General features: G+C 38.7%; 3 protein-coding genes across 7 annotated transcripts; 2 read left to right on the top strand and 1 right to left on the bottom strand.

Moving 5' to 3' along the window:
* Positions 1-515: 515 nt before the first annotated feature.
* Positions 516-8,246, top strand: LOC124872581 (heterogeneous nuclear ribonucleoprotein D0-like). 5 transcript variants are annotated; one of them, XR_007039325.1, is made up of 9 exons: positions 516-1,001; positions 1,729-1,897; positions 2,962-3,123; positions 3,221-3,352; positions 4,704-4,803; positions 6,193-6,348; positions 6,437-6,530; positions 6,875-6,976; positions 7,789-8,246. XR_007039325.1 is itself a non-coding variant. In XM_047372754.1 (8 exons), exons 1-7 carry the CDS (start codon positions 835-837, stop codon positions 6,502-6,504), a joined length of 954 nt encoding a protein of 317 aa, XP_047228710.1. In that variant the 5' UTR covers positions 516-834; the 3' UTR covers positions 6,505-6,530; positions 7,789-8,246. The 5 variants fall into 5 exon arrangements, 3 of the variants coding, with proteins under 3 accessions (XP_047228710.1, XP_047228711.1, XP_047228709.1); XR_007039324.1 differs by having other exon boundaries at positions 6,437-6,976; XM_047372754.1 differs by lacking the exon at positions 6,875-6,976.
* On the bottom strand, positions 8,110-14,634 carry si:ch73-234b20.5 (uncharacterized protein LOC449923 homolog). The gene is given in 3 exon segments (XM_047372757.1): positions 8,110-8,640; positions 13,526-13,696; positions 14,491-14,634. Coding segments are annotated over 3 exon segments (438 nt in total). The 5' UTR covers positions 14,620-14,634; the 3' UTR covers positions 8,110-8,502.
* Positions 14,635-19,101: 4,467 nt separating this feature from the next.
* Positions 19,102-26,879, top strand: mat2al (methionine adenosyltransferase II, alpha-like). The gene is made up of 9 exons (XM_047372977.1): positions 19,102-19,492; positions 21,280-21,357; positions 21,845-21,967; positions 22,074-22,186; positions 24,705-24,848; positions 24,938-25,156; positions 25,240-25,422; positions 25,533-25,666; positions 25,755-26,879. The coding sequence occupies exons 1-9, from the start codon at positions 19,417-19,419 to the stop codon at positions 25,855-25,857; spliced, it is 1,173 nt and encodes a 390-aa protein (XP_047228933.1). The 5' UTR covers positions 19,102-19,416; the 3' UTR covers positions 25,858-26,879.
* Positions 26,880-27,149: the final 270 nt, after the last annotated feature.

The following is a 27,149-nucleotide window of genomic DNA, read 5'->3' as shown; positions in this document are numbered from 1 at the left end:
GGACTCCTTAGAACTATACTGTTTTTTATGTTGTTGTTGTTGTTTTTTTGTAAAATAATAATAATAACATGACCTCCACCATTTAAATAATATTTCAGCACAGCAAAATGGCTAAACTAAAGAACAGTTTGTTAGCTGTAAATAAATCTTAATATATTTAGGTGATTTTTGTATATTTTCAGGTTTATGTTCCATAGGTTTATGCTTTCATAAGCCATTTTGAGATGAAAAAGCATTCAAAGGCATTTGTTTGATTCCCAGTAAATCCTTTAAAATAACTACAGGGTATGCTAACTAACACTGAGTGCTAACTGAAGACTCATCACTCAGAGTTGGTATTTCTCCTATTTTATCATCCTCACATTATTCCCTGTATCTCTTATATATTAACTGCTTATTTGTTCCTGATATTATAGTTTTTATTTTGTAAATTGAAGAATAATTACACGTTTTAGTTGAATACTCCGCTAAGATAGATGGCGCCGCTCACCATTTCAGTTTGTTTATTGATGTGTTTCGAAAACGCAGAAGAAGGAGGAACTGCGATGAAAACAAAACGACACTCCAAAATTAAGCTTTAAATTAATCACGATTCTATTTATCCTTTTCAAACGTTTCCGCTTATTTTATTCTAGTTCGGATTAAATGTTTACAAGCCAAGCCTGACAGCCTGATAGGGGTCAGCTTTTTTCTTTAAGCACATTTAAAAATAAATTGCCTATCTAGCCTCTAGCTGTCGGCTTCACTGTTAGCTTAGCTTCTGGTCGAATTTGATTGTTTCGGGTCCGTTTCTGGCGCAGTTTAGTTAGAACCAGGTACGTATAAAGGCGAGACATGTCGGAAGATTATGAATTCAGTGAAGACCCGAGCATGATGAGAATGGAGGAGGATGGGGATGCCAACTGTGACGATCCCATGTCTGGCTCTGGGGACTGTGGCCTGATGGGAGGAGAGGCCGACGGATCGAAGATCGATGCCAGTAAAAATGAGGAGGATGAAGGGTATGTTTACGGTGGCTGGACTCTTATTTAATGTTTATAATATATGAGAATATAAAGCTGTATGTCATAGTTTGGCACCTTCTTGGAATCCCAATGACCAACTTTTTTAGCTGGCACCTAAACGTGTCGGGAGCAAAAATGCGTTATTTTTGCGTTTTAAATGAAATCCTAAACCGAGAGTTTTTTATGCAGCTTCGCAGACGATAGATTGGCTTTATGGTTGGTGGTTGGACTTGCTTTGCTACTGAGTGATATGTGTGATCACATTTATCAATGTGATCAAAAGTTATTGCTGTAAAACTCGTCTCTTCAGTTCATTTTTATTTGCCTAACCCCCATTCACAACAACCATCATCAAAACAACACTGAAGACTAATGTATGCTGATTACATATGCAGTTATATACAGTACTTTGCTAAAGTATTTATATACCTTGAACATTTTCACATTTTGTTCCATTACAACCACAAAGTTTATTTTATTGGCATTGTTATAGGGTAACATAAAGTAGTCCATAAGGCATAGAAATGGGAGCTGTGTGATATCAGGATCACATGTATTCAATACCGATGCTGAGCATTGTGACAACTATAATTATTGCATTAACAAACATGTTCCTACTTAATATTGCAATCAAGCAGTCTATTGCAATTGCATTGCAATTATTATTAATATTGCGATGAATTTATTGTGCAGCACTAAAAGCAACACATTGTTTTGTTAACAGGAAGATGTTTGTTGGAGGCCTCAGCTGGGACACTACCAAGAAGGACCTGAAGGATTACTTCTCAAAGTTCGGGGAGGTTGTAGACTGCACGTTAAAACTGGACCCAATGACCGGCCGTTCACGGGGCTTCGGCTTTGTGCTCTTCAAAGATCCAGAAAGTGTCGAGAAGGTATTCCTCTGCTGGCGGAGGTTCCACTTTTCAAATAATCTGCATGCTGTACGCTGAGTGTCACATCTTATACCTTTGTAATGCATACTGCGTGGAGTATTCTAGGTTTAGTGCATCATATCCAGCCATGACTTTTAGTATTCATTTTTGGCTCAACAAATGAATAATCAGAAAAGCCAAGAATATTGAATTATTGGAAATATTACACGTTGGAAAGTAGGGCTGAAACAATCAGGTTAATCGTGATTGTCAACTAATTTGGTAATCGAATAATCATTAACTGGAGTACACAAACTCTAAAACATGCCATTTGCTGAAAGAACAGCCCACGTAGGGCAGTAATTAAGCCAAAATTGTACAAAGAATTTAAAAATTTTGCATTTAAGATGAAAAACCTCTTTTTTTTGTAAATATGCTCTATCTAGAACTCCTTTAGTGGCATAGCTTTAGCTTCACCCGGCTCAAGTTCTGTAAAAAAAAAATGTCCTATTAAGCACCTCTTTTTAGATTCCTCCGCTTTATTTACAGTAAAAATACAGGAAGTACAATACAGGGGTCCTATTTTATCTGGGTGACATCATGCTTTTTAAAAGGAATCTCTTAAAAAAATCCAGAATGCAAATGCAAGAAACACTTTATGAACTATTTGTTATTACATATTATTTGTTATTGCATTTACATAATATAATGTTGATTTTTGTCTTTAAGATAGGAATCAAATGATTTGTTTACTTGCATTCTCTCTTGTATGTAGTTCTCTTACTCAAAAAATAAGTTTAAGTGAAAAATTTGTAGTGTGCCAATGTTTTATTTCAATTACTCGATTAATTGTCAGAATACTCGATTACTAAAATAAGTGTTTGCTGCAGCCCTAATGGAAACGTGTTTATAACATTTTTGTATTGCTTTAGAGTTGCAGAGTTGTTCAGTGACCTTTTGTATTTATTTTTGGCAATATCACATCCATAGCTCTGTCATAGTAATATTCTAATATATTTGCTGTTTTTGGACATATTTTCTTTTCTTTTCCTTTCTTTGTTTCTAATTGCTTCCTTTCTATGAAGGTTACCTCACAGAAGGAGCATAAACTCAATGGGAAAGTGATTGATCCCAAAAAAGCAAAGGCCATGAAGAGCAAAGAGCCTGTAAAGAAGATCTTTGTAGGTGGGCTGTCCCCAGACACTCCTGAAGACAAAGTCAGAGAGTATTTCGGGGCTTTTGGAGAGGTATGTGTTTACATTACAAATGTAGTCCTGGATTATTGTCACACTTTTATTTTTCTTAAACCCACTGAATGTTCTATTCGTTGTGTAAAATAACCAGGTGGAGTCTATTGAACTTCCCATGGAGACCAAAACAAACAAAAGAAGGGGCTTCTGCTTCATTACTTTCAAAGAGGATGAACCAGTGAAGATGATCATGGAGAAAAAGTACCACAATATCGGGCTCAGCAAGGTTCCATCTGTCTTTTTCCTTTTAACAAGATATATACAGGGGTTAGACAATGAAACTGAAACACCTGTCATTTTAGTGTGGGAGGTTTCATGGCTAAATTGAACCAGCCTGGTAGCCAGTCTTCATTGATTGCACATTGCACCAGTAAGAGCAGAGTGTGAAGGTTCAATTAGCAGGGTAAGAGCACAGTTTTGCTCAAAATATTGAAATGCACACAACATTATGGGTGACGTACCAGAGTTCAAAAGAGGACAAATTGTTGGTGCACGTCTTGCTGGTGCATCTGTGACCAAGACAGCAAGTCTTTGTGATGTATCAAGAGCCACGGTATCCAGGGTAATGTCAGCATACCACCAAGAAGGACGAACCACATCCAACAGGATTAACTGTGGACGCAAGAGGTAGCTGTCTGAAAGGGATGTTCGGGTGCTAACCCGGATTGTATCCAAAAAACATAAAACCACGGCTGCCCAAATCACAGCAGAATTAAATGTGCACCTCAACTCTCCTGTTTCCACCAGAACTGTCCGTCAGGAGCTCCACAGGGTCAATATACACGGCCGGGCTGCTATAGCCAAACCTTTGGTCACTCATGCCAATGCCAAACGTCAGTTTCAATGGTGCAAGGAGTGCAAATCTTGGGCTGTGGACAATGTGAAACATGTATTGTTCTCTGATGAGTCCACCTTTACTGTTTTCCCTACATCCGGGAGAGTTACGGTGTGGAGAAGCCCCAAAGAACCGTACCACCCAGACTGTTGCATGCCCAGAGTGAAGCATGGGGGTGGATCAGTGATGGTTTGGGCTGCCATATCATGGCATTCCCTTGGTCCAATACTTGTGCTAGATGGGCACGTCACTGCCAAGGACTACCGAACCATTCTTGAGGACCATGTGCATCCAATGGTTCAAACATTGTATCCTGAAGGCGGTGCCGTGTATCAGGATGACAATGCACCAATACACACAGCAAGACTGGTGAAAGATTGGTTTGATGAACATGAAAGTGAAGTTGAACATCTCCCATGGCCTGCACAGTCACCAGATCTAAATATTATTGAGCCACTTTGGGGTGTTTTGGAGGAGCGAGTCAGGAAACGTTTTCCTCCACCAGTATCACATAGTGACCTGGTCACTATCCTGCAAGAAGAATGGCTTAAAATCCCTCTGACCACTGTGCAGGACTTGTTTATGTCATTCACAAGATGAATTGATGCTGTATTGGCCGCAAAAGCCATACTAATAAATTATTGTGGTCTAAAATCAGGTGCTTCAGTTTCATTGTCCAACCCCTGTATATTTAATAGTGACATTAAAATATATAATAAATCAGTCTGATTGGCTCCTTCAGTGTGAAGTAAAGGTGGCCGTGTCCAAGGAGCAGTACCAGCAGCAGCAATACTGGGGAGGCAGTGGAGGATACTCTTCCAGGTCTCGAGGGAGAGGCGGTGGTGAGTTCCTCACAGCCATCATTTCATAAAAACAGAGAGAAGGTGAGATAGAGCTACATCTGGCTCTATCTGGTGGTCAGTTCAGGGAATGGTGCGGGTTTTTACTGGGTTCTTTACTGTAATAGTTAAAATATTAACACTTCTTCCACCAATGATGATAAAAAAAAGCTCATTGGTCCTTAACCTCTTCCTCTTAATCTTCATCCTGTTGTCTCCTAATGGTCAGATATATCTCTAAATAAATTTTGATCATTCATTTTTGAATGATCAGTTAGGGCTGCTGGAATTTTCTGCACTTAAAGAACAGTGTATTTCTGAATGTCATGTTTTATAACATACTGTGGTCCGTTTTCTCCACTTTAATTGTCTAATGATGTGGTTGACAGATATCACAACAATTCAGCAAAAAAAAAAAAAAATGATTGTCATTGTTAATGGAATCAAAAATGCAAGAAAGTAAATACAACATAAACATTTTTGTAAAATTATGTACTTAAAATGATACCTGTCAGTCTTTTTAAAAGTGTTTTGTAAAAAAAGGTTAGCTCATGTTTCACATGAAATTAAAAACAGACCCTATTTTAGTAAAGTAACATTTATTAAGACATAAAATGAGTTTTGCACACGTCCACCTACGTGCTTGTGGCCTCCGTTTAATCACCGCTGATATTCAGGTGACATTTAGACAGTTTTTTATGACAGTGACTGATATCAGCAGAACAGCCTTCTCTGCTGGTAACCAGGGTTTCAGCAAATCTTCTAACAAACACTTCAACCTAAACCCACAAAGATCCATCATTTATTTCTTTTTTTTATAACTTATTTTTTATTGAGTTTTCTTTGAACAGTTACACTCTAGGGGCACATCATACATACATAGTTATACATTCTTACATCAATGTCCTTATTGTCCAGTATTGATGGTGGTGTCCTCTTCTTGTGATCTATAATCTTTCGCTTTTTCCTCAAATTGTCTCTTCTATCGTTTTTTTTTGTGTCATTTTCTCCGTAATAAATAGTTCTTCCACTGTGCACACACCGCTGCAAGGTCAGTGGTTCCACTGTACCATAATCTCGTAATTGTTTTTTTACTTGCTGATAGCACTTTTATGAGATACTCATCCTCTCTCAGTATGCATTGTCCGAGATTCCCCAGATAGAGTATTTGTTTTGGTATCTCATACCCTGTTATTTTTTTTAAACCTAGCCATATTTTGTCCCACTAATTTTTTTTTCCTCTTCCATCCAACAGATTATAAGTAGAGAACAACAACAAATGATCATTAATGTTTCTGCTTAAAATAAAGTTCATATTTAAAGTCTGGCAGGCATAAAAGCATACATTTTGTCATATACTGATATACTATAGTGTGTGTTATTTATCTGCAGGTCCCAACCAAAACTGGAACCAGGGTTATGGTAACTACTGGAATCAGGGATATGGGAATTATGGAAACTATGGTTATGGTAATCAAGGATATGGTGGATATGGAGGCTATGATTACTCTGGTTACAACAATTATTATGGATACACTGACTACAACAGTGAGTATCACTGGGCCAGTCAGATATTTATTTATTTTTTATTATGCTAAAGGTGACATGGTTTGAGGATAAACTGTGGCTGTTACAGATCAGTCTGGTGGATATGGCAAGTCACCACGACGTGTTGGTCACACCAACAGTTACAAACCGTATTAAAGAGGAAAACCCTCACCTCCAAGCAGGTATGTAGTACTAACAATATACTTCTTACTTTAATACTTTATTTAGATTTTTAACTTTGTTTTTGTAATATTTGTGTAAGTTTTTACCCGTAAATTTCTTTTTCTCAAGTGCTTTACAGTAGTGGTAACATAGAGGCTTCGCTCTTGTGGCGATTATTTAAAGCAGCCGGTCTTCTGCTGCCTCTTTTTGCACCTTCTCTTGTGTTTTTTTTTTAAACCGTAAAGTTAACAGGTAAACTACTGCTACTACAGTAAATGGATGCCAAAGTTAAGGATGTGCAAAGGTAACAGAAAAGGAAGTGTGTTGTGTCCTAACTCTGACATACCTTGTTTGTACCTGCCAGCGGAGCTTCCTTGCAGGCCATGAGCTGACTCCCAGATACTCTCAGGGCCCGCTCAATGCGGACCGGGTATGAGAAGCATACGCTCTCGAATGCTGCCATTTGGTATGGTCTTACAACATCCTGTATCCGCATTTCTAATCTAAACAATAAGGGACACGTCCAGCTTTGTCATCTTTCTTTCCATTTCCTTTTTAATTTCTCTGCAACTGTTATGTAATGGAAAAAGTTAAAATCTACACATGTAATTGTGGTTTTTTTACAGGCCCTTACTCCCCCACAAGTAATGATTATACATATGAATAAATAACGATTTGCTTTCCAAAGGATACATACAGCATTCTCTGGATTTTCCAGTTCCTAATGTTAATATATGTATTTAAAATGCTTGTTTCTTTATTTAGCTAGTAGTCCATGAGCTTAAACCTGGTTCGTTTTTGGACTCTACTGTGTTGGGGGATAAAGTGCTTTAATTTGTGTAAATGTATTGCTCTTGTTTTGTTTTACTGACAGCGATGGAAAAGACTCCTCTTTTGTTAATTTCCCTGTAACATATTTTCTTCTTATATCCATTGATTAAAAAAAAAAACAAAAAAACAACACACACACACACACTCAAGTAAAAATGTCACTACAATTCCAGAAATTTGCATGTAATGCTCTTCATAACGTGTATTTTTGACCAATCTGAAAGTTTTTTCCATTTAGTAATTTGGTTATGACTTCTTCTTCAGGATCCCTAGTTTAATTTAAACATTTTTTAAAGATGTAAACTGTTAAAATAATTGTCCTCAGCTTGTTATCTTACTGTTTTTATCATATAGGACATTAAAAACAGGGGATTCCTATCTTTCTTTTAGTAATTGTGCAGATGGTCGTTCATCTATAGCTGACTTGTTTCTGTTTGTTCCCCGCAGGCTTCAGAGTGGTAAAAGGCTGCAGTGCGCTGGTGAAGCGTTGGCCACAGAGATGATCCAGCAAAGACATGGCTAGTTTTTGAAAGTTAATGAAGACTGCTTTGACCTACAATACATTTCTCCTATATTTACCGAAGTATTTCAGTGTTTTTGCATTCGTTCAGATTGCTTCAGAGTTTTTTTTTTCACATCCTCATTCTTTCTTGGTTTGTGTTTGAAGTTCTCGGCGGCTGCTTGTGAATGGCTTCATGTATTCCTAACTGAAATGGTAGTTTTGGTTGGAGAGGATCACACATGTATACAGCAGCAAAGAGACGAGACCACAGTTTACCTACTTTATGGTGTTCATCAGTCAAATGATACAGATATTCTTACAGAGTTTGACATCCCTAAACATACATTATATACACGTGATGTATTGGACATTAAAGCGATCAAAATAAAAACGACAAACTAGCCCTCGTCTGTGTTTGTTGAACATGGATTAAGTGATTTTTGCATGTGGAGTGTAATGGTTTAATCTCAGCATCTCTGATTGTTGACTTCATATCATCAGCCGTCATCACAGAGACCTCAGTGAAAAAATCACATACTGTTTAAATTTACATAAACATTTTGAAATATACAACACATTCATGTGTGCAAATGATTGTCTGGTGGTGATCACCTCAGCTTCAGAGGTTTGAATCTGAAGCCGATACGGGTGGTGGTCAATTAAATGACCTTAGTGGAAGCGAGGATTATGAGTATCAGAATAATCAGCCCAATTACTCCAATTATGATCATCATTTTAATGTTCTTCCACCAGTATTTCCGGGCGACCCGTGTGGACGTTCTTTGGAAGGAGTCGGCCTAAAAAGCAAAATAGCAAATTATGAAACCGCTGTGATGAAGTACTTTGATCTTTACAAAAAAAGAAACCTGAATAGCCTTGCAAACACATATAAACCTCTTTCTTTTCCACGTTTTGTACTGGTATAACAAACTTCAAGATGTCTTGAATTTTATGTGATAGACCAACTCAAAGTCTGCATGATTCCACTGGTATTTTAATGATTTGGTGAAGAGCTCCACCTTCTTGAGGTTGGAAGGCCTCCTTGCAATCACCCTAATCACCTTAAAAGAAACATGTTAGTAAAATTAAAAGATGGCTTTAGAGCTAATTATGGTCCACCTAAATTAGAGTCTTCTTATTATGAAATAAGCATGAAGCGACCCAAACACCAATAAATTTAAGCTAAGTCAGTGCAGGTGAAATACCATTAAAATACTGATATTCATATTTCTATTTCTGAATAACTGCAAGACTGTATGTGTACAGGCATGAAGCGCACCAATGAGTTTATACTCCAGTAGATATTAGTTTGTGCATGTATAGTTTTAAGAGGTTTTCACTCTATTAGCTCCTTAAAACATCCACAAATGTTTCAGTGTTTTATGTCCTATTGGACAGCTGGTTCATTTGGGTTGTCAGATAAATGTGGTGTTTCTTCTCTATGGTTCATTTGAGGTGGTTCATGACTTTCCAGAGGAGCTTACTGGCTGTTGTTTAGAGAACTGTAGAAATACATGTTTTTTTTTATTTTTTTACATTCTAAAGATGATCATTTGGAGAAAAATGCATTTTCACAACATATAAATGTAAATTCACTGTTAAGATAGGCTTCCACTGGGTGGCGTGATTTTCAGTTGTGATTCACATGAAGACACCATGATTACTGGTGCGTTGGAGGAAGTCCGAATGTTTAATTTGGAACTCAAACTAAATGAAAATCCTACTGTTTAAAGTCTGATAAATTTCTTTGTCTATAGAAGTTATTTCAAATGGATTAACCCAAGAAAACCTTCCTATGTGCTGAGGTAAATAGTAACTGAGCAGAGATGATTACCAAGGCGATTTATCATATTGGTTTTGGAATCTATTTTCTTTTGGTTAATGACTTTAGTTTTATTTTACAATTAAAGTCTAAACTCAATATGTGGGTGAGATTTTGTGCCCAGACCCTGGCAGTGTATATTTTTGCGACTAAAATGTAATATTTCAGTTATTGAAGATTAATGCATTGCGTTACAACATTCACCTCTAATAAACATGTAAAACAGTGGTTACAATGAAAAAATATTATGTGAGTTACTTCCGGACCAGCATTCTAACATGTAAACAGTCTTTTGCAGAACAAATACAGATTAAAACATATTTTTGCAAAACTAAAAACTTTTAACCTTAAATCTGATGGCATCTTCAAAGCAGTACCTTCACTCTTAAAGATTTAGAGGCTGAGCTAAATATATGGCCTCTGATTACATAGATAGCACATTTATCTGCTTCTTCAACTTTGTTGAGAAGTATAATTTCCCACGCTGTTAAATCTGCTGGGAGTAGTGAACTGTGTTTCTGACTATTTTCTGCATGCATCGATGAGTTGCGTATTAGAAACAGAAGTACCTTTGTTACTTGTTATTTCTGAAACCTAAAATCATACCTGATCTGCATTCAGCCGTAAATCATGATAATCATGTTCAGAGGCAGACATTTCTTCTCTGCTAATCAGTCATAGTTGGGGTGTTTTCCTTCAATGGGCTTTGTGCTAACAAAGTGAATGAATTAACATACAGGGTTTTTTCAGTTGAGCCTTTCAATTTGATTCTTTGTCCTTAGTAACTGTTTGAACCTGAGCCAGCCAACCACAGAAAGAATCTCATTTCACTTTGGGCGCGTGTAGGGTGACCTGATATTCTGATTTGTGCGGGACTGTGCTGCATTTTTCACTCCTGTCCCGGTGTCCCTCAAACAGAAACAATGTCCCGCATTTGACTGGGTCAAATTGTGATAAGTCAAAAAACTATTTGACTGGAGCTATCCTGAAATGTAAAGAAAGCAGAGCTGCAGTCATCATCACAGATCCGCATCAGCTGTCAATCAAAATACGCAGTAGTGTCCCACATCATAACCAACCTGTCATGCTAGTAAAATGAAACAGAACAAGAAAAGAATTGTCTGGTATAGCTTACATCAGTAGACCATACAGAATATAGTGGAAAAGATAAGCTGCACAAGAAATGCACAGCTGAAAAAGCCGTCTGCTGATCTATTGACTCCTATTTATTCAAACCCAGGGATGACTGTCAGACAGACAAGGTGACAGCAGCCCAGATTACCCGTGTTCAACGCTTGTCAAGTTTTTTTCAAACTTCATTGTTGTGCACTAACAGACAAAGCAGAAATTGATGAATTTAATGTGAGATCTTTGTTAGATTAAAATGTATTACATCATCATAATGTTGGTAATATGTCCCACAATGTCCCTCATGAGCATCCTTGTTGTCCCGTATTCGGTTCTTTGATGTCTGGTCACACTAGGTGCATGTTCAACACACTATTGCAGCCATAAGATAAGGTGCAGGTGAGGCCATGAACAGTGCAACAACGGACATGTTTGTAACCATGTGATAATCAAAACAGACAGAAGAAAGAAACATTTTAGCAGAACTGCGAAACAAGTGGCCTAAATAATACAGCTCACTGCATTTGACGAGCCATCAAAGCAAACCCTGCTGTCTGGCCAGACGTTGCACCCACAATCTATCCTACGACAACACCGCCAGGAATAAGGTGGATAGTTTTACAGCAATGTAACAATGTATTATGTGTCAATTAGTTGTAAAATACATTTTCAGATATACAGTTTTGCTCAGAAGTTTACATACTCGTAATAAGCATCAATGTCACATTAACTTTGGATTTTGAATGATTTATTTGAACTGATCATTTATTAGGTTGAAGTGATTATACAACATACAGCTGGTGTAATCTTTAAAAACTAGAATTTGGAGAACATGTTGATGATTGTTTCTAACCCATATAGGCTCAGAAATGTGCACACACCATTGCTAATTCTTCATTTGAAGTTTTTCTTACAGAGTTGCGCCTTTTGTAGCCATCAACAAGAATGTGTTGTAATTCTGGTTGGATATTCGATAACTCCTCTCTGTAAAACTGATGAAGGTCTGTTAAACTTCAAACCCCTTTGGGAAAACTATCTCAAAAACTCAATGTTAGCCTGCTTTATCCGTTCTAAAACCAGATTGTCCTATTTAAACACCCAACTGCGTCCAAGCTTCAACAATCTAGTTTTGGATTTGAGGCCAGAACCACTGGCAGGGAAACCACCCTCCACCATTATGCTGCCATCACCATGCTTGTATATTTTCTTTCTTTTTTCTCTTTGTTCTGCATGAAAGCCTCTGTTTCTGCTAGTAAGTAAAAACAATCATTGTAACCTTTGTTGTATACATTAATTATTTCACTTTGGAAAAAGAATGCATGAATGACATTTACCTGTCATTATCCAAGGTAAAGCACAATTTGTGTATGATTGTACATGTTTGTGACTCTCTGACACCCATTTCTCTCTAAAGACTTCCATCTTTTTATACCCTAATTATTTTCTATTGCATCATTTGTCCTCTCTGCCAGTCATATGATCATGTTTGCTTTTTTAGCGATATTCTATATATTCTTTCCTATGACACATTTAGATGACAGTTTTAGATGCAGTGCCTTGCAAAAGTATTCATATCTCTTGAAGTTATTCCACATTTTGTCACTTTATAATTACAAACTTCAAAGTACTGAAGCTGAAGCACTTGAATGAAGAGCATCTGTAAACATAATTTTTTTAAGTTTTGCTACTGATTTTTTAAATTTCAATTTAGGTCTTGACTTGTCTAGAGTCATTGTAACCTCTATTCTTCCAGGATTGCCCTGCATTTAGCTACATCCATCAACCCAAAAACTTCGACCAGCTTCTGTTAATGAAAAGCATGCCCACAGCATGACACTGCCTTCACCATGTTTCACAGCGGGCATGACGCATTCAGGGTGCTATCCAGTGTTAGATTTTGCTCAAACACTGTTTTGCATTTTAATAAGATGATGAATCCAAGATGTTCAAGGCCTAGAATTTTGTTTTATACCGTGAAACTAGATTACATAAAGGTTATTGGTTAATCTGGATTTTAGTTAAGGGTATGAGAGTAAAAGGGGGCTAATTACAAATGTGCACCCACTTTTTTCAGGTGTTTATTTGTAAAAGCCATGTATCCTTTTTTCCACAACTTTACACTTATGTGCTTCTTTGTGTTGGTCTATCGCATAAAATACTAATGAAATACATAGAATTTTGTGGTATTAATGATACAAAATGTGAAAATATTCAAGGAGTGTGAATAGTTTTTAAGAAATTGTGCTCTGTATGGCTTATGTAAAGGATTTCCAGGGTAAGCATTTTTAGGTTAATACAAGGAAGCATTTGCACTTAGTTTATTAAGAATGTTTTTCTTATTAAAAGAGCAAAATAGCCAGATGATGTGAGTACTATGGGGGTTTCCTCCAGATCTAAAGTTTAAAATGTACATTTAATGAAGCAATTGAGAAGCACATGAAAACACCAGTGGTTTCTTCTTTAAGAACCTTTCATGATGACCAGTAAGCTACTCACTCTAAAGCTTTTGCATTCTAATCTCTCTTTAAAAGTTTTGTCTCGTTTTGTATACACTCTTGGCTGACTTAAACTATTTTGTACTAAAATTAAACTAAAGCGCAATGTTGGAATACAATTAGAATAAAAGGCACGTGGATCATACAATAAGTTGTTCTGTCCCTTAAAACACTCAAATCTGTCAATTGTGATAAAAAGGTCAAGTATCCACTTCATCATTTTTATCCAATACTCACAGATGCTTGGAGGTCGTCTGTCTTGCCGATGAGATCGTCTAATCTGTCGCCCCTCTCCAGCACTTTGTTGATGTTGTCTTTCAGTATAACTTTAACTTCATTGACCTGGCTCTGGACCTGGTCAAATGTACCAGAGGAGCCCGTGGCGGGCGGCTGAGGGTTCGTTTCAGCCTATGGGACATAGCGGTGGAAATGTTTTCAGTTTTGGTTGGGTTAAACATTTAATGGAAACTGAAAGTCTCAGCCAAATATAGAGAAGCTTCACTCGTCACTTCTATTGACCTAGTTTCTCTTCCGGCTATTATGTTTTACAGGAAAGACTTTGATGTCTATCTTATTTTAACAGGATCTGAGACAATTTTGCACATGAAGTCGTTCTAGATCATAAAAATGTTCAATTACGCCAGGATGAAAAACAAGATCGATTTAAATTTTAAGAATATTAATTGAAATAAAACCTCAGCTAAACATTTGTGTAAAATAAGGTCAATACATACCATAGTACCTCTGTCTTTTAATCCAAACTGACCAAACTCAGCTTCATACAAATTCAATCAAGCAAAAAAAGTTGAACTGCAGTCCAGCCTGTATGATAAACAAAGCCAGGGATCTTCAGGGTGCTTCTTCTTATTCCTGTGACTCACAGCTTGAGCTGAACAAATGCTTGCTAAAGGTTGCACCTCAACTCAGTTACTCATTAACAACCAGTTGCCTCAATCAAAGTCTCATTGGTTTTACTGGAGCTGTTTACCATCACCACAAAGTGAAGCAACCCCGGTCATGTTCAGTCTGTACTTTCATTTCCTGCTTTTCAGAAGCAGGGCTGCTGCATATTCATCACAAAAAAGCGACCATACATACAAACACCTGTGGACAAGTAGCTATATCTAAAAAAGCACAAGAGATGTTTTTGTTCAGCTAATGAAAACACATCTGTTAGTTGCATTTCTATGTGTTTTACATACCATCAGCTGTCAGAAGAGGATCCAGGCCAGCTCTCTACTGATATGTCCGGGCAAAGGGCTGTGTGTTTTTGACACAGAGAGATTTGCAAGGCAATAAAGGGGTGAAGTCACGCTCTTGCTCCACTTCATTTCCTCATCCTGTGCAGTTTGTTATTTTGACAGTATGGCGACCAGAGTAACACCACAGAGTTTCACTCTATTGTGACAGTATTTTTATCAGTGATGCCTTTTTAACGTTTTACAAGATTATATACCAGCTTATGTATTGCAGATTCAATGTGACCCAGTTGAACGTAATGTGAAGTTATATTATATGTTGTGCCTCTGTAGTTTTTCCCTCTTTTACGAAGGTAAAACAGGTTCATATTTTTAGGATGTATGAATTGTTTTTGATTTTTTACTTTTTCTTTGCTTGCCATGACTTTTTTTTAGGGTAGTTTAATTTGTTTATTTGTCTTTTTTTGGTTGTTCTTCTTCTTTTAGATATTTCGTAGGTCATTTTACCCAATCTGCAAATTCATGTCCTCCATTTTGTACCCGCGTATTTAAACCCTTGTATTCTGGTTTAGTTCTGTTTTTAGCCATGTATTCTCATGATTTTCTGCATTCAAATAGTTCTAAATGTACTAATATGAAGTATTATTTGTTTAAATTCTGTATTACTTCACACATTAAACAATATTTCCATTTGTTTACCTTATGAAACCCATTCTAATTTTTTTTTTTTTTAGATCTGATGTTTTTTGTGTGGTTGTTCACATTATAATTTAAATTTGACCATCATTAGCCTTTAGTCTGAACAGTCTATGGTCCTGAAGTGACCCGCGTGTGCAAAAGACACATGTAGCAAACTGTTTATGGAAGTAAATATGGATGCCAATTTGCCATCATGTGTGTATCAGTACAGAAGTTATTATGCAGTCTGCTTTTGCCAGCACAAAATTGTGATGCGTGAAATGTGACACGAATGCTCAGACTGAGGTCGCTTGGAAAGCAATTTGAAAAAGCCCAATTTGTGCTGTTCAGGCTGTCATTAAAAAATAAGATAGGCAATGTGTTACATGCAGGCAAAAAAGTCGCATTTGAGTAGTTGTTGATCATGTTTGTAACCATGTTTGTCTCTTTGTACTTGTTGCCCTGCTTTGAAAACATTTTTCTGGTTGGCGAATGGAGCAAAACATCTAAAACAATACTAGTAACAGTAACATAATAACCATTTTCAGTCATTAACCTTTTCTGTTATATCCCACCTTATTAACAGCATGTAATGTGAATAAAATCTTTAATTAAATGCAGTTTTTGTTCCTCTCTTTTACAATTTGTTCCTCACAGGTATTTACAACACAACAACATGGGAACTTTGTGTATTAAATCATCAGAGGTGAACCGGGAAGCAAAGAAAACAGTAACAAAGGAAGTGGAATAATGTGATTAATCACACATACATTTTAAATATATCTAATAATGCTACTCAGCTGCTATAAAACCAGAGACACCTTCTGCAAGTTTAACTGTTCCTCAGATAAGGACTATCTGGACAGGAGTCACACTAATGGTCTTTAGGATGCTGCATGTCTGCAAAAATAATGAAATGACTCTGCAGGGTATCGTCAGCCAAAGGACTAAAAACTGTTAGCAACCTTTCCTGCAACCTTTCGGGCTGCACGATTGTGCAGCCCGAAAGGTGTAAATGAGTGTGTGCGTGGTTGTTTGTCCTGTGTGTGTCTGAGTTGCCCTGCGATGGACTGGTGACCTGTCCAGGGTGTACTTCACCTCCCGCCCATAGACTGTTGGAGATAGGCACCAGCTTCCCCACGACCCACTATGGAAGAAGCGGTATAGAAAATCACTGACTGACTATATACTTTACATTTCTTTTTTCTATTCAAAAAGACACTTAATCTATTGAAAAAGAGCAACTTGGACAAGCTGCTACTACAGAACTACAGGCCTATATCAAACCTCCCCTTCATCAGTAAGATTATTGAAAAAGCTGTGTTTCAGCAGTTAAACAACTTCCTAACAACGACCAACCGCTTCGATGTCTTCCAGTCAGGCTTCCTGCTCACCACAGTACAGAGACTGCTCTTGTCAAGGTGTTCAATGACATCCATATAAATGCAGACTGTGGAAGAACCACAGTTCTGGTATTATTGGACCTTAGTGCAACATTCGACACTGTTGATCACTCCATTTTATTAGAGCGCCTGGAAAACTGGGACGGCCTTTCTGGTACAGCACTCAACTGGTTTAAATCCTACTTGAAGGACAGGGACTTTTTTGTGTCAGTAGGTAACTTTACATCAGAGAGCACAAAAATCACATGTGACGTTCCCCAAGGGTCCATCTTAGGGCCCCTCCTATTCAATATCTACATACATCCCCCTAACTCAGATTTTAATAAACAACGTAAGTTATCATAACTATGCAGACGACACACAGCTATATGTTACGATGTCACCAGGTGACTATGAACCCATTCAAGCGCTGGGTAAATGCTTAGAAGAAATCAATGCATGGATGGGCCTACATTTTCTTCAGCTGAATCAAAACAAAACTGAAGTAATAATCTTTAGACCAAAGGAAGAGCGTTTAAAAGTTAGCACACAGGTTCAGTTAATACAGCTAGAAACCACCAGTCAGGCTGGAAACCTGGGTGTAGTGATGGACTCAGACCTGAACCTTCAGAGGCACATAAAGGTAGTAACTAGGTCGGCCTTCTATCACCTAAAAAGCATCTCCAGGATTAAAGGACTAATGTCTCAGCAGGACCTTGAAAATCTAATTCGTGCATTCATCTTTAGTAGAATTGATTACTGCAACGGTGTCTTCAAGGGGCTGCCTAAAAAGTCGATCAGAAAGCTGCAGTTGATCCAGAATGCTGCTGCCCGCGTCCTCACTAGAACTAAGAAAGTGGAGCACATCACCCCGGTTCTAAAGTCCCTACAATGGCTCCCTGTAGCTCAGAGAATAGAGTTTTAAATACTTCTGTTAGTCTATAAATCACTGAATGGCTTAGCACCAAAATATATTACAGACTTGTTCTGGCTGATGTTTTGGTCACTTTTGAATGTTGGTGGTGCTTTCACACTCGTGGTAGCATGAGACGGACTCTACAACCCACACAAGTGGCTCAGGTAGTGCAGCTCATCCAGGATGTCACATCAATGCGAGCTGTGGCAAGAAGGTTTGCTGTGTCTGTCAGCGTAGTGTCCAGAGCCTGGAGGCGCTACCAGGAGACAGGCCAGTACACCAGGAGATGTGGAGGAGGCCGTAGGAGGGCAACAACCCAGCAGCAGGACCGCTACCTCCGCCTTTGTGCAAGGAGGAACAGGAGGAGCACTGCCAGAGCCCTGCAAAATGACCTCCAGCAGGCCACAAATGTGCATGTGTCTGCACAAACGGTTAGAAACCGACTCCATGAGGATGGTATCAGGGCTCGACGTCCACAAATGGGGGTTGTGCTCACAGCCCAACACCGTGCAGGACGCTTGGCATTTGCCAGAAAGTTTGTTTTTATGTTTTATCTAGTGGATTTCTTTAGAATTTGTTTTGGTCTACATTCTCTGTCTTACCTTTAAAATGAACACACCAAAACTATTGGAGACTATTCATTTGTTTTTATCGGTGTAAACGTACAAATTTGGCAAATAAATGAAAACTTCCTTCACTGTAAGACATTTTGTTGATAAACCCACGCTTCCTCAAAAAGTATAGCCTACTTGTCTCTTCCTGTAAATGTCCTCAGTCGAGCACTTCCTATCCAATCTTTAGTTCCCACCCCTCCAGCTCATTGTCGGTATTCAGCCTAACAGACGGTTCAGAGCTGTTGTGTCATATAATGTTGCTAAATGACAGATCTCTAAATTCCTCTACCCCTGAAGTGACGAACGGTCAAAGTACATTCCCACTGTTGCTCCTTTGCAGTTGACCATTCTCTCAGCAACACAGCCGTTCAGTTTTAAACACTGTGTCCTGTTGTAAACACATCCCTTCTTGTATTTTATGAGTTTTTCTTCACAGCAGTGACAGCTAAATCATGTCTTTTCATTGACTCTGGAAATCAAAGACTGCCTGTGAGGTTTTGTAGAAATACCATCATGAAGACCTGAAGTTATCCCAGACATTGAAGTGTTTAGCTCACCTTTGCACAGCTGCAAACCTACCAAGACATGGCCGTCCACCTAAACTGACAGGGTGGAAGAGCATTCAATGCAGAAGCTGCCGAAGAAGCCTCCAGTAACGTGAATTTTGTAGTAAACAAAATTCATGGAGTGGTAGGAAGAAATCTATTGTTGAAAGACAGCCTGTTCTAGCCACATAGGGGGCTCTAAAACTGTTGTAGGAGGTAGTTTTACTATTCGGAGCCTTTAGGTAGAACTGGGTAGTCTGTTAGATTTTAAGCTGCATTTACATGGTGTTCATCTCAGTTTGTCGGTCAAGTTAAAGTATCCTTCAGGAGTCTGTCTTAATATTGAGTGTGTCTATACCATAGAAAGTAAATGGATTTTATTATATAATAACAATGCATTGATTCCACAATGTATTGCCAGTTAGTTAAAAACGTTTCACAACAGAGCGGCATCTAGTGGCTGCTCCATTAACTTTGACTGGTAGACATTCCAAGTATTCAGCCATCAGATGTGCTTGCAGAGTCCGGAAAGGCCCTGAAAACTTTCACAGGGTTGATTTATGGGAATCTAGTTCCGTTGGAGTCCTGAAGAAAAGTTCTCATCTGTCCGGCTTCTATCAAAACCAGCCGCCCGCCCCTTTCTGAGCTTCAATCTCAACTGAGTTAATCATTGCTTTCCACGGCCACTGCGCTCATAATCAAGTTCTGGGTTCTTGTTCTGCGCCGCTCTGCATCGCCCCGTTTGGACTCCATTAAAGCTGCTTTTTGTTCCTGCGGAAACCGACGAGCTGAAGATGAACCCCAGCAGCGGAAGACGCAGCGGGAAGACATTTCTGTTCACATCCGAATCTGTAGGGGAAGGACACTCCGGTACGGTACCCACTCATGTTTCACCGAACTACACAAAGCCCAAAGAAGGCTGCAGCAATCTCTGCACATGTGCAGGCTCGGTGGATGAATGCTGGAATCTTTCTGAAAACTATAGACCATATGTACAGCATGCAATTAGTTATATAGTTAGTTAGTAATTAGTTACATAGTAGTTAGAAAGTTAAAATAGTTCCAAAGGGGTTAAGACCAAACACAATAAACATTTTAGTTTTCTACTAAATGAACTAAATGTTCATTTGAAAGGAAATTGAATGGAAATGACTCAGAAAATTTTTATGGATGTCCAAAAGTGCCACAATTCAATAAAATTCAATTCAGTTTTATTTATATAGCGCCAATTCACAACACATGTCGTCTCAAGGCTCTTCACAACAGTCAGGTACATACATTCCAATTAGTCCTAACCATTGAAGAGTGCAGACAGATTCACTTATTTATTCAAATTGGATAAAAAGTTTTTCTGTCTAAGGAAACCCAGCAGATTGCATCCAGTCAGTGACTTGCAGCATTCCCTCCTCCTGGATGAGCATGTAGAGACAGTGGACAGTCACTGGCGTTGACTTTGCAGCAATCCCTCATACTGAGCATGTATGTAGCGACAGTGGAGAGGAAAAACTCCCTTTTAACAAGAAGAAACCTCCAGCAGAACCAGGCTCAGTGTGAGCGGCCATCTACCACGACCGACTGGGGGTTAGAGAGAACAGAGCAGAGACACAAAAAGAACAAAGAAGCACTGATCTATCAGTGGCTTTGCAACCAGACCTATTTCCAAGTAGGTGTGTTTTCAAGTGTAAAGTTTACAAAAATGCCTTTTTATGAACCAGCTGACTGACAGTGTGCTGCAGCAGCTGAGGAAGGGGAAGGGCTGTTCTACACAACAGATAGCCAGAGAAAACTTTGGTCTTTCTCTTGGAACGATTTGACAGAAGGTTTGGGGTGTGAAACTGTGATGTTTTAAAACTACAACATGGCATGATCCTGGAAACCCGCCTATGCCTAACCCCAAAATTGTGTTTTAAGAACATACCAGGAAGAAAAGCATGGAAATTGTTTTTAAATTAAGTTATTTTTATTAGCTGTTTTAGATTTTAGTTATCTGTTTGATTTTATTTTTCAAATCAAACACAAGACTGTGTACTCATCTTACAATTACCTGTATGTCTCCTTCAGTGACTTGCAAAACTATCCATTCACGTTCAACTTTTTCACATTGTGTCACTATAAAGTATTTCATTAGGCGTTTTGTGATATACTAATACAAACTAGTGTATAATTCTGAGTGGAAGTTGCATTGTTCATGGTTTAAAAAAGTTTTACAAATATCTGTAAAGTGTTGTGTGTATTTGTATTCAGTCCCCCTGAATCAAAAAGTGGAACTACAATTTGCTGCAGTTACAGTTGCAAGTCTTTTGGGTTTGTCTTTATCAGCCTTTCACATCTGGACACTGAGTTTGGGCCAATTCTTCCTAGCACGAGAGCCTCCACCTCAGTCGCAAATGTTGTGGAGCTTCTAACAGGTTCTCCCATGATTGCCCTCTATTTAGCTTCATTCATATTTCCATCAACTCTGGCCAACCTCCCTGTTCTTGATAAAGAAAAAAAGAAATCTCTACAGGATGAGGCTGCCATGTTTTAGCCATTACTGTCCACCCCTCCACCCTCTGTGGGATCCATCTTGTCACGTTCTGTTCTGCAGAGGGATCCAAAAAGCAACAGATGCCCCTGTTCATGTCCTCTATTTAAACGTAATGTCTTTATTTTTGCAGATAAAATGTGTGATCAGATCAGCGATGCTGTGCTTGATGCATACCTAAGTCAGGACCCGGACTCTAAAGTGGCCTGTGGTGAGTGTGAACATCACTGATCTTATAAATGCTGTTTCATAATCGGTGCTCCTGTTTGTTTTGACATCATATAAAACAGCCAATTACTTTTAAATCTACAATTCTTATGAACATCTACAAAAACAGTCGGAGTTTGGACCACAGACTATATTTATTATGGTAACAAACAATAAAAGATAATTGATAATTGTACTAAGTCTGACAATTGATCAATGAATAACCTGGGTTTGGCCTTTAGATCAAATCTTAGTGCAACATTATCTCACTGGCATCAAAACATTTCATCTTCCTCTTTAAAACTGTATGTCTGCACAAAGGCTGGCTGTGAAATGTGATACTGTTATTGGGAGCAGTATTAAACCTGTTTGATAAAAAAAAAAGCTAACCTTGGAAAATCTGTCAAATAAAAGATTTGAGAGCATTAGCCTAACCCTGGATTTGTGAAGCACCACCTTGTTCCTGATTATATGTTGGACTCCTTTTCCAGAGTGTGTGGCAAAGACTGGCATGATTTTACTGGTTGGAGAAGTGACATCTAAAGCCATTGTGGATCTCCAGTCTGTGGTTCGAAATACCATTAAGAAGATTGGCTATGATGACTCGTCGAAAGGTATCACATGGAGGGATGCAGAGTTTGATTTATTCATGCGGGTTTGTAGAATCTCCCCGGAAAATTTTGGGTATAGATCAAAACCCATTGCTTGTTTTGTCCTCAGGTTTCGACTACAAGACCTGCAACATATTGGTGGCACTGGAGCCGCAGGCCGGGGAGATATCAGACTGTGTGTTTGAAGGAAGGGATCAGGAGGATATCGGTGCAGGCGACCAGGTTCGGTATTTGACCTTAAGTAGCCATTGTAATAAATCCAAGATGAAAGCACCTGATACAGTATTAATTCTTATGTCTGGCTTTAATTGTGTGAACTGGCTGCAGCATGGCCAGAGGATTTAATTACTTGACTTATGATTCTGTCACCAGATTTACAGAAACACACATGAGGTTTCTGCCAAATTTCAATTGTTGCTATTATGGCGTAGCCTTTAGAAAAAATTAGGTGAAGGAATAGAAATGATGTAGATCAGTAGGCCATGTGAACAAACGTTGCTGAGCAGAAAGTCATCTGGGTCAATATTTCTTTTTTTCTAATTAAAAATGGCAAAATAATTTTATTGTGAATGATTTTATTTTTACCTACACCTCCTAGCATTCATTGCATTATGTCACAGATTGAGGTTATATAAGGAGGTCACGAACGTACCGACTTGACTTGTTGCCGTGCCAGGAACATCGGCGCGTCTCACCCTGAGTGGATTTATTACATTGCTGGCAAATGAACTTTGTCCCTCAAACCTTCAAAGAAGAAGGTTAAAGAAGATCTTTAAGATCTAGCTGTCTGTGCAAGATCCCACATTAATTAACCTGGCCGAAGAACAGGTTTTTAGCAGTTTGCAATTCTAGTTTTGCAGCTCTTAGGGCCGAAAAGGCAGACTTGTTTTTGTGCAGCCCAGAGCTACCGTTCCAGATAGGACGACGTTGATCCAAAGAAACTGAAAAAGAATTTTCAGCTGTATTTGCTAATGGGCTCAAATTCGCACCAGTCTTGAACTGCTGCCGATAGCCACAGAAAATCATTCTAAGGACCACAACTTCGGACACCCCTGATGTAAATGCATGATTGTAGATGCAATCAGGCATAGGCTGGTCTGAGCTGGTTTAAAGGTATGACCTTCAGTACAAATAACACAGTTTTACATTATTCCCACAAATATTTAAGAGAAAAATGTATAAGATAATCTTAATGCTTACATTTACACTGTTTTCTTTGTTTAACTGTGTCACTCTACTATACAAAGCCACTGAAAGTGCTATTGCTGCCACATACTGTATATAATCTATTCTTTCATCCCATAAATTGTAATACTGCCCCCAGATCTATTCAGCTGTGTTTCTGTCTTAAGAGCTACTGCTGCCGTAGAAAGTACCTCTGAACCAGTGCTTCTGTACCCTCATTTCTCATGGCACAAGAAACCTGAACTGCTACTCTATGCTTCTCCCTGGCCAAAAGTAATCACCTTCTAATGGAATACAGGGCCTTGCTAAACATCTAAACGTTTTAGATTTTTTTCCCATTACAGCCACAACGTTTAATGTATTTTTGGGGGATTCCATGGGAAATGGTCTTCAAATGTTTTACAAATAAAAATTTCACAAGTACGGTGGGCATTTGTATTCAGCCCTCTGACCTTCTCTGACAACCTTAAATATAAATGTCCTTCAGAAGTCACTTACTTGTCAAACAGATTCAACCTGCGTGTGACTTAATCTCTGTATAAATCCAGCTGTTCTGTGAAGGCTTCAGAGGTTTCTTTGAGAACATTAGAGAACAAACCGCATCAAGGAGACCAAGGAACATAGCAGACAGGTCAGGGAGAAAGTTGTCCCAAGCTCTGAGAGAGCCCTGCTCAATTCGTCACCTGAAAATGAAAAGAGTATTTGACCACTGCTAATCTACCAAGACATGGCCGTCTACCTCAACTAAGAGGCAGAGCAACGAGAGCACCAATCAGAGAAGAAGCCAAGAGGCCCATGGTAACCTCGGAGGAGCTGTGAAAATCTATTGACTATTATTAACGAACTTCACAAAATCTGACTTTTATGGAAGAGTGGCAAGAAGAAAACCAGTAAAGAAACCTATATGAAGGGCAGTTTGGCTGAAGCCTTGCAGGGAACCCGGCAAACACATGGAAGAAGGTACTCTGGTCATATGAGACCAAAGTGTAACTTATTTGCTTGCATGCAAAACATGCACATCCCCCTGAACAGAGCATCCCCACAGTGAAAGATTGCAGTGGCGGCATCAGCAGAGACATAGTACCCTATCAGAGTTAGATGTAAGATGGATGGAGCTAAAGAACAAAGCAATCCTGGAAGAAAACCTGCCAGAGGCTGTAAAAGAGTTGAGACTCGGGCAGAGGTTAACCTTCCAGCAGGACAATGATCGTAAACATACAGCCAGAACTACAATGAAAGGTTTAAATAGAAGTATATCCATCTGTTAAAATGGCCCAGTGAAAGTCCAGGCCTAAACTCAAGTGAGACATAAGCCAAAAGAATTGCAGCTGTAACTGCAGCGAAGGGTGCTTTTAAAAACTTTTTAGCATTGTCCTTTTTCTTCAGTTATTGGCTACAATATGTTGATCTGTCACATAAAATCCCGTTAATACTCATTGTAGTTTGTGGCTGTAATGTAACAAAGTATGATACACTTCATTGAATATGAATGCTGTTACAAGGCACTGTACACCTTTAATCACATGATCTTAGAGGCAGCTGTTTGTCTCTGCAGGGCTTGATGTTTGGATATGCTACTGATGAGACTGAGGAGTGCATGCCTCTAACCCTCCTACTGGCTCACAAACTCAATTACAGGATGAGGGAGCTTTCACTTAACGGAGAGTGTCCTTGGATACTACCAGATTCAAAGTCACAGGTGAAACCTTTAAAACAAGCCCATCCTTAAGCTTTATGTATCTTTGTTCTGTTTTGGTTTTTATTGGCCCTGTTGTCTCTGTTGTCCAGGTTACGGTGGCGTATCGGGACAGTGAGGGAGCTCTGGAGCCGCTTCGTGTCCACACTGTGGTCATCTCAGTACAGCACAGCCCTGACATCTCCCTGCAGGAGATCAGGCACAGTCTGATGGAGAAGGTGGTGAAAGTTGTGATTCCTGCTAAGTATCTGGACGATAAAACTATCTGCCATCTACTGCCGAGTGGCAAATTTCTTATGGGAGGCCCACAGGTCAGTGATAACTTAACTACTGAAGGGGAACAATCTTTCTTTTGAATGCTATGTGCTGAGTTTTACTTTTTCTATATCTACAGGGTGACGCAGGACTCACAGGACGTAAAATCATCGTAGACACCTACGGAGGGTGGGGTGGGCATGGAGGTGGAGCTTTCTCTGGAAAGGACTACTCCAAAGTGGACCGCTCGGGTGCGTATGCGGCACGATGGGTCGCCAAGTCTCTGGTCAAAGCAGGACTGTGCAAGAGGGCCCTCGTCCAGGTGAAATTGAAGACTTAAATGTTCACCCTCATTCTTTATTGTCTTGTGTAACTGTAAACACTGTTGGATGGAAAGCATGCCAAAGCAATGATGTTTTGTACTCCTCTCAGATCTCGTATGCCATCGGTGTGAGCCAGCCGCTCTCCATCACCGTGTTTCACTATGGCACATCGAACAGGGACGAGGACGAGCTGCTGCAGATAGTGCAGAAGAATTTCGACCTCCGGCCTGGAGTGATTGTGAGGTATGTGAAACCGTTTCTCCCCCTCCCCCGACACGTTTGATCCTTGAAATAAAAACTGTGAGGGTGAGACTGTGCCCTGTCTTTCCAGAGAGCTGGGACTGAAGCGGCCGATTTACCAGGCCACTGCCTGCTACGGTCACTTTGGAAGAAAAGAGTTTCCATGGGAACAACCAAAGAAACTTGTGTTTTAATTCAATAGTTATGAAAAAGATATGTCCAGATCATTAACAAAAGACTTTTAGTGTTGATTAATTTTTTTTGTTCATAAATAAAATCATAAATTAAGATCTGTATTAAACGTTTAATATACAGTCAAGAAAAAGTCAGGACACCGTATGAAAGTCTATATGTTATTTAACATATTTGGACACATGGATTTTTAATATCATTTTCACAGTACTGAAAATTGTAGGTAATATAAATGAACAATAAAAACTGACCTTTTAAAAATAAATGTGGACGCCCCTTAAAATGGTGAAAATTATACACATGGGATATCAGGTGCAAATGATTGTAATATTATTCAGCATTTTGAAGGAGGTTTGCCCTGTTTAGACCTCAGGGCCCAGAGCAGAAGACATGTTTTGCATAAACTAAATGCAGTATTCCGGGTAAAGAACCTAATCAATACTGTGAAGTATGGGGTGGATTGTATTATGAATTATAGTTGGGGCTTTCTGCATTGCAATGGGACCTGGCCAGCCTGGCCTGATGGAATCCATAAACTCTACATCAGAAGGTGCTCATCAGAGACTATAGCTACAAGAAGCTTCTCACTGAAGGTGAGAAGAGTTAAGAGTCTCTATTAGGTTGTAGGGTGTCATAACTTTTTCCTCAGTTAAAAATCGGGTTTTGATGATGTCTTCTGTTTAATGACTATTTTTGTTGTTTAGATGCAATGAAACCACTTTCTGTTCCAGGAATAAAAAAAATAGATTTGATACCAATATGTGAACATTTCTTAATAAAGAACTGAATATTTAATGCGATGTCCTAATTTTTCCATGGCTGTAAGTCCTCAGTATAATTTTCTCATCAGTGTATGATGTGCAGTTGTGTATCTTTTAATGAACGTTAATATTTGTTTGAAATAACCTTTTGTTCTACTTGCATAGCCAGAGGGAAACTTGGTCATTTTGAGTAGAAATGTTTGTAAAGAGATTTCTAACTGTAATCTTCTTAAACTCATTAAAAGAAAGAAACTCTTAAAGGATTTTGTAGCTATTTACCACTTTTCTCTTCTTTTAATACATAACTAAACTAAATGCTGACATCATCTGGGTTTCTGCATACAGTTCAACGTGTAGGGCAATCCAATATTCTAATAGAAAGACTTGGGTGACCTGTTTATCTCAATTTTGGTCCATTTTTCATTACTCAGATTGAATGGATTGCATCTGTGAACATTAATTTCCAAGCCCTCTTATCAATTCTCAGTTGGATTTTGGCGTGGATCCTGACTAAGCAATTTAAACACATGAAT

Source organism: Girardinichthys multiradiatus, chromosome 8 (assembly GCF_021462225.1).
Source record: "Girardinichthys multiradiatus isolate DD_20200921_A chromosome 8, DD_fGirMul_XY1, whole genome shotgun sequence".
Classification (NCBI taxonomy): Eukaryota; Metazoa; Chordata; class Actinopteri; order Cyprinodontiformes; family Goodeidae; genus Girardinichthys; species Girardinichthys multiradiatus.
This window is presented reverse-complemented; position numbering and strand designations above follow the sequence as displayed.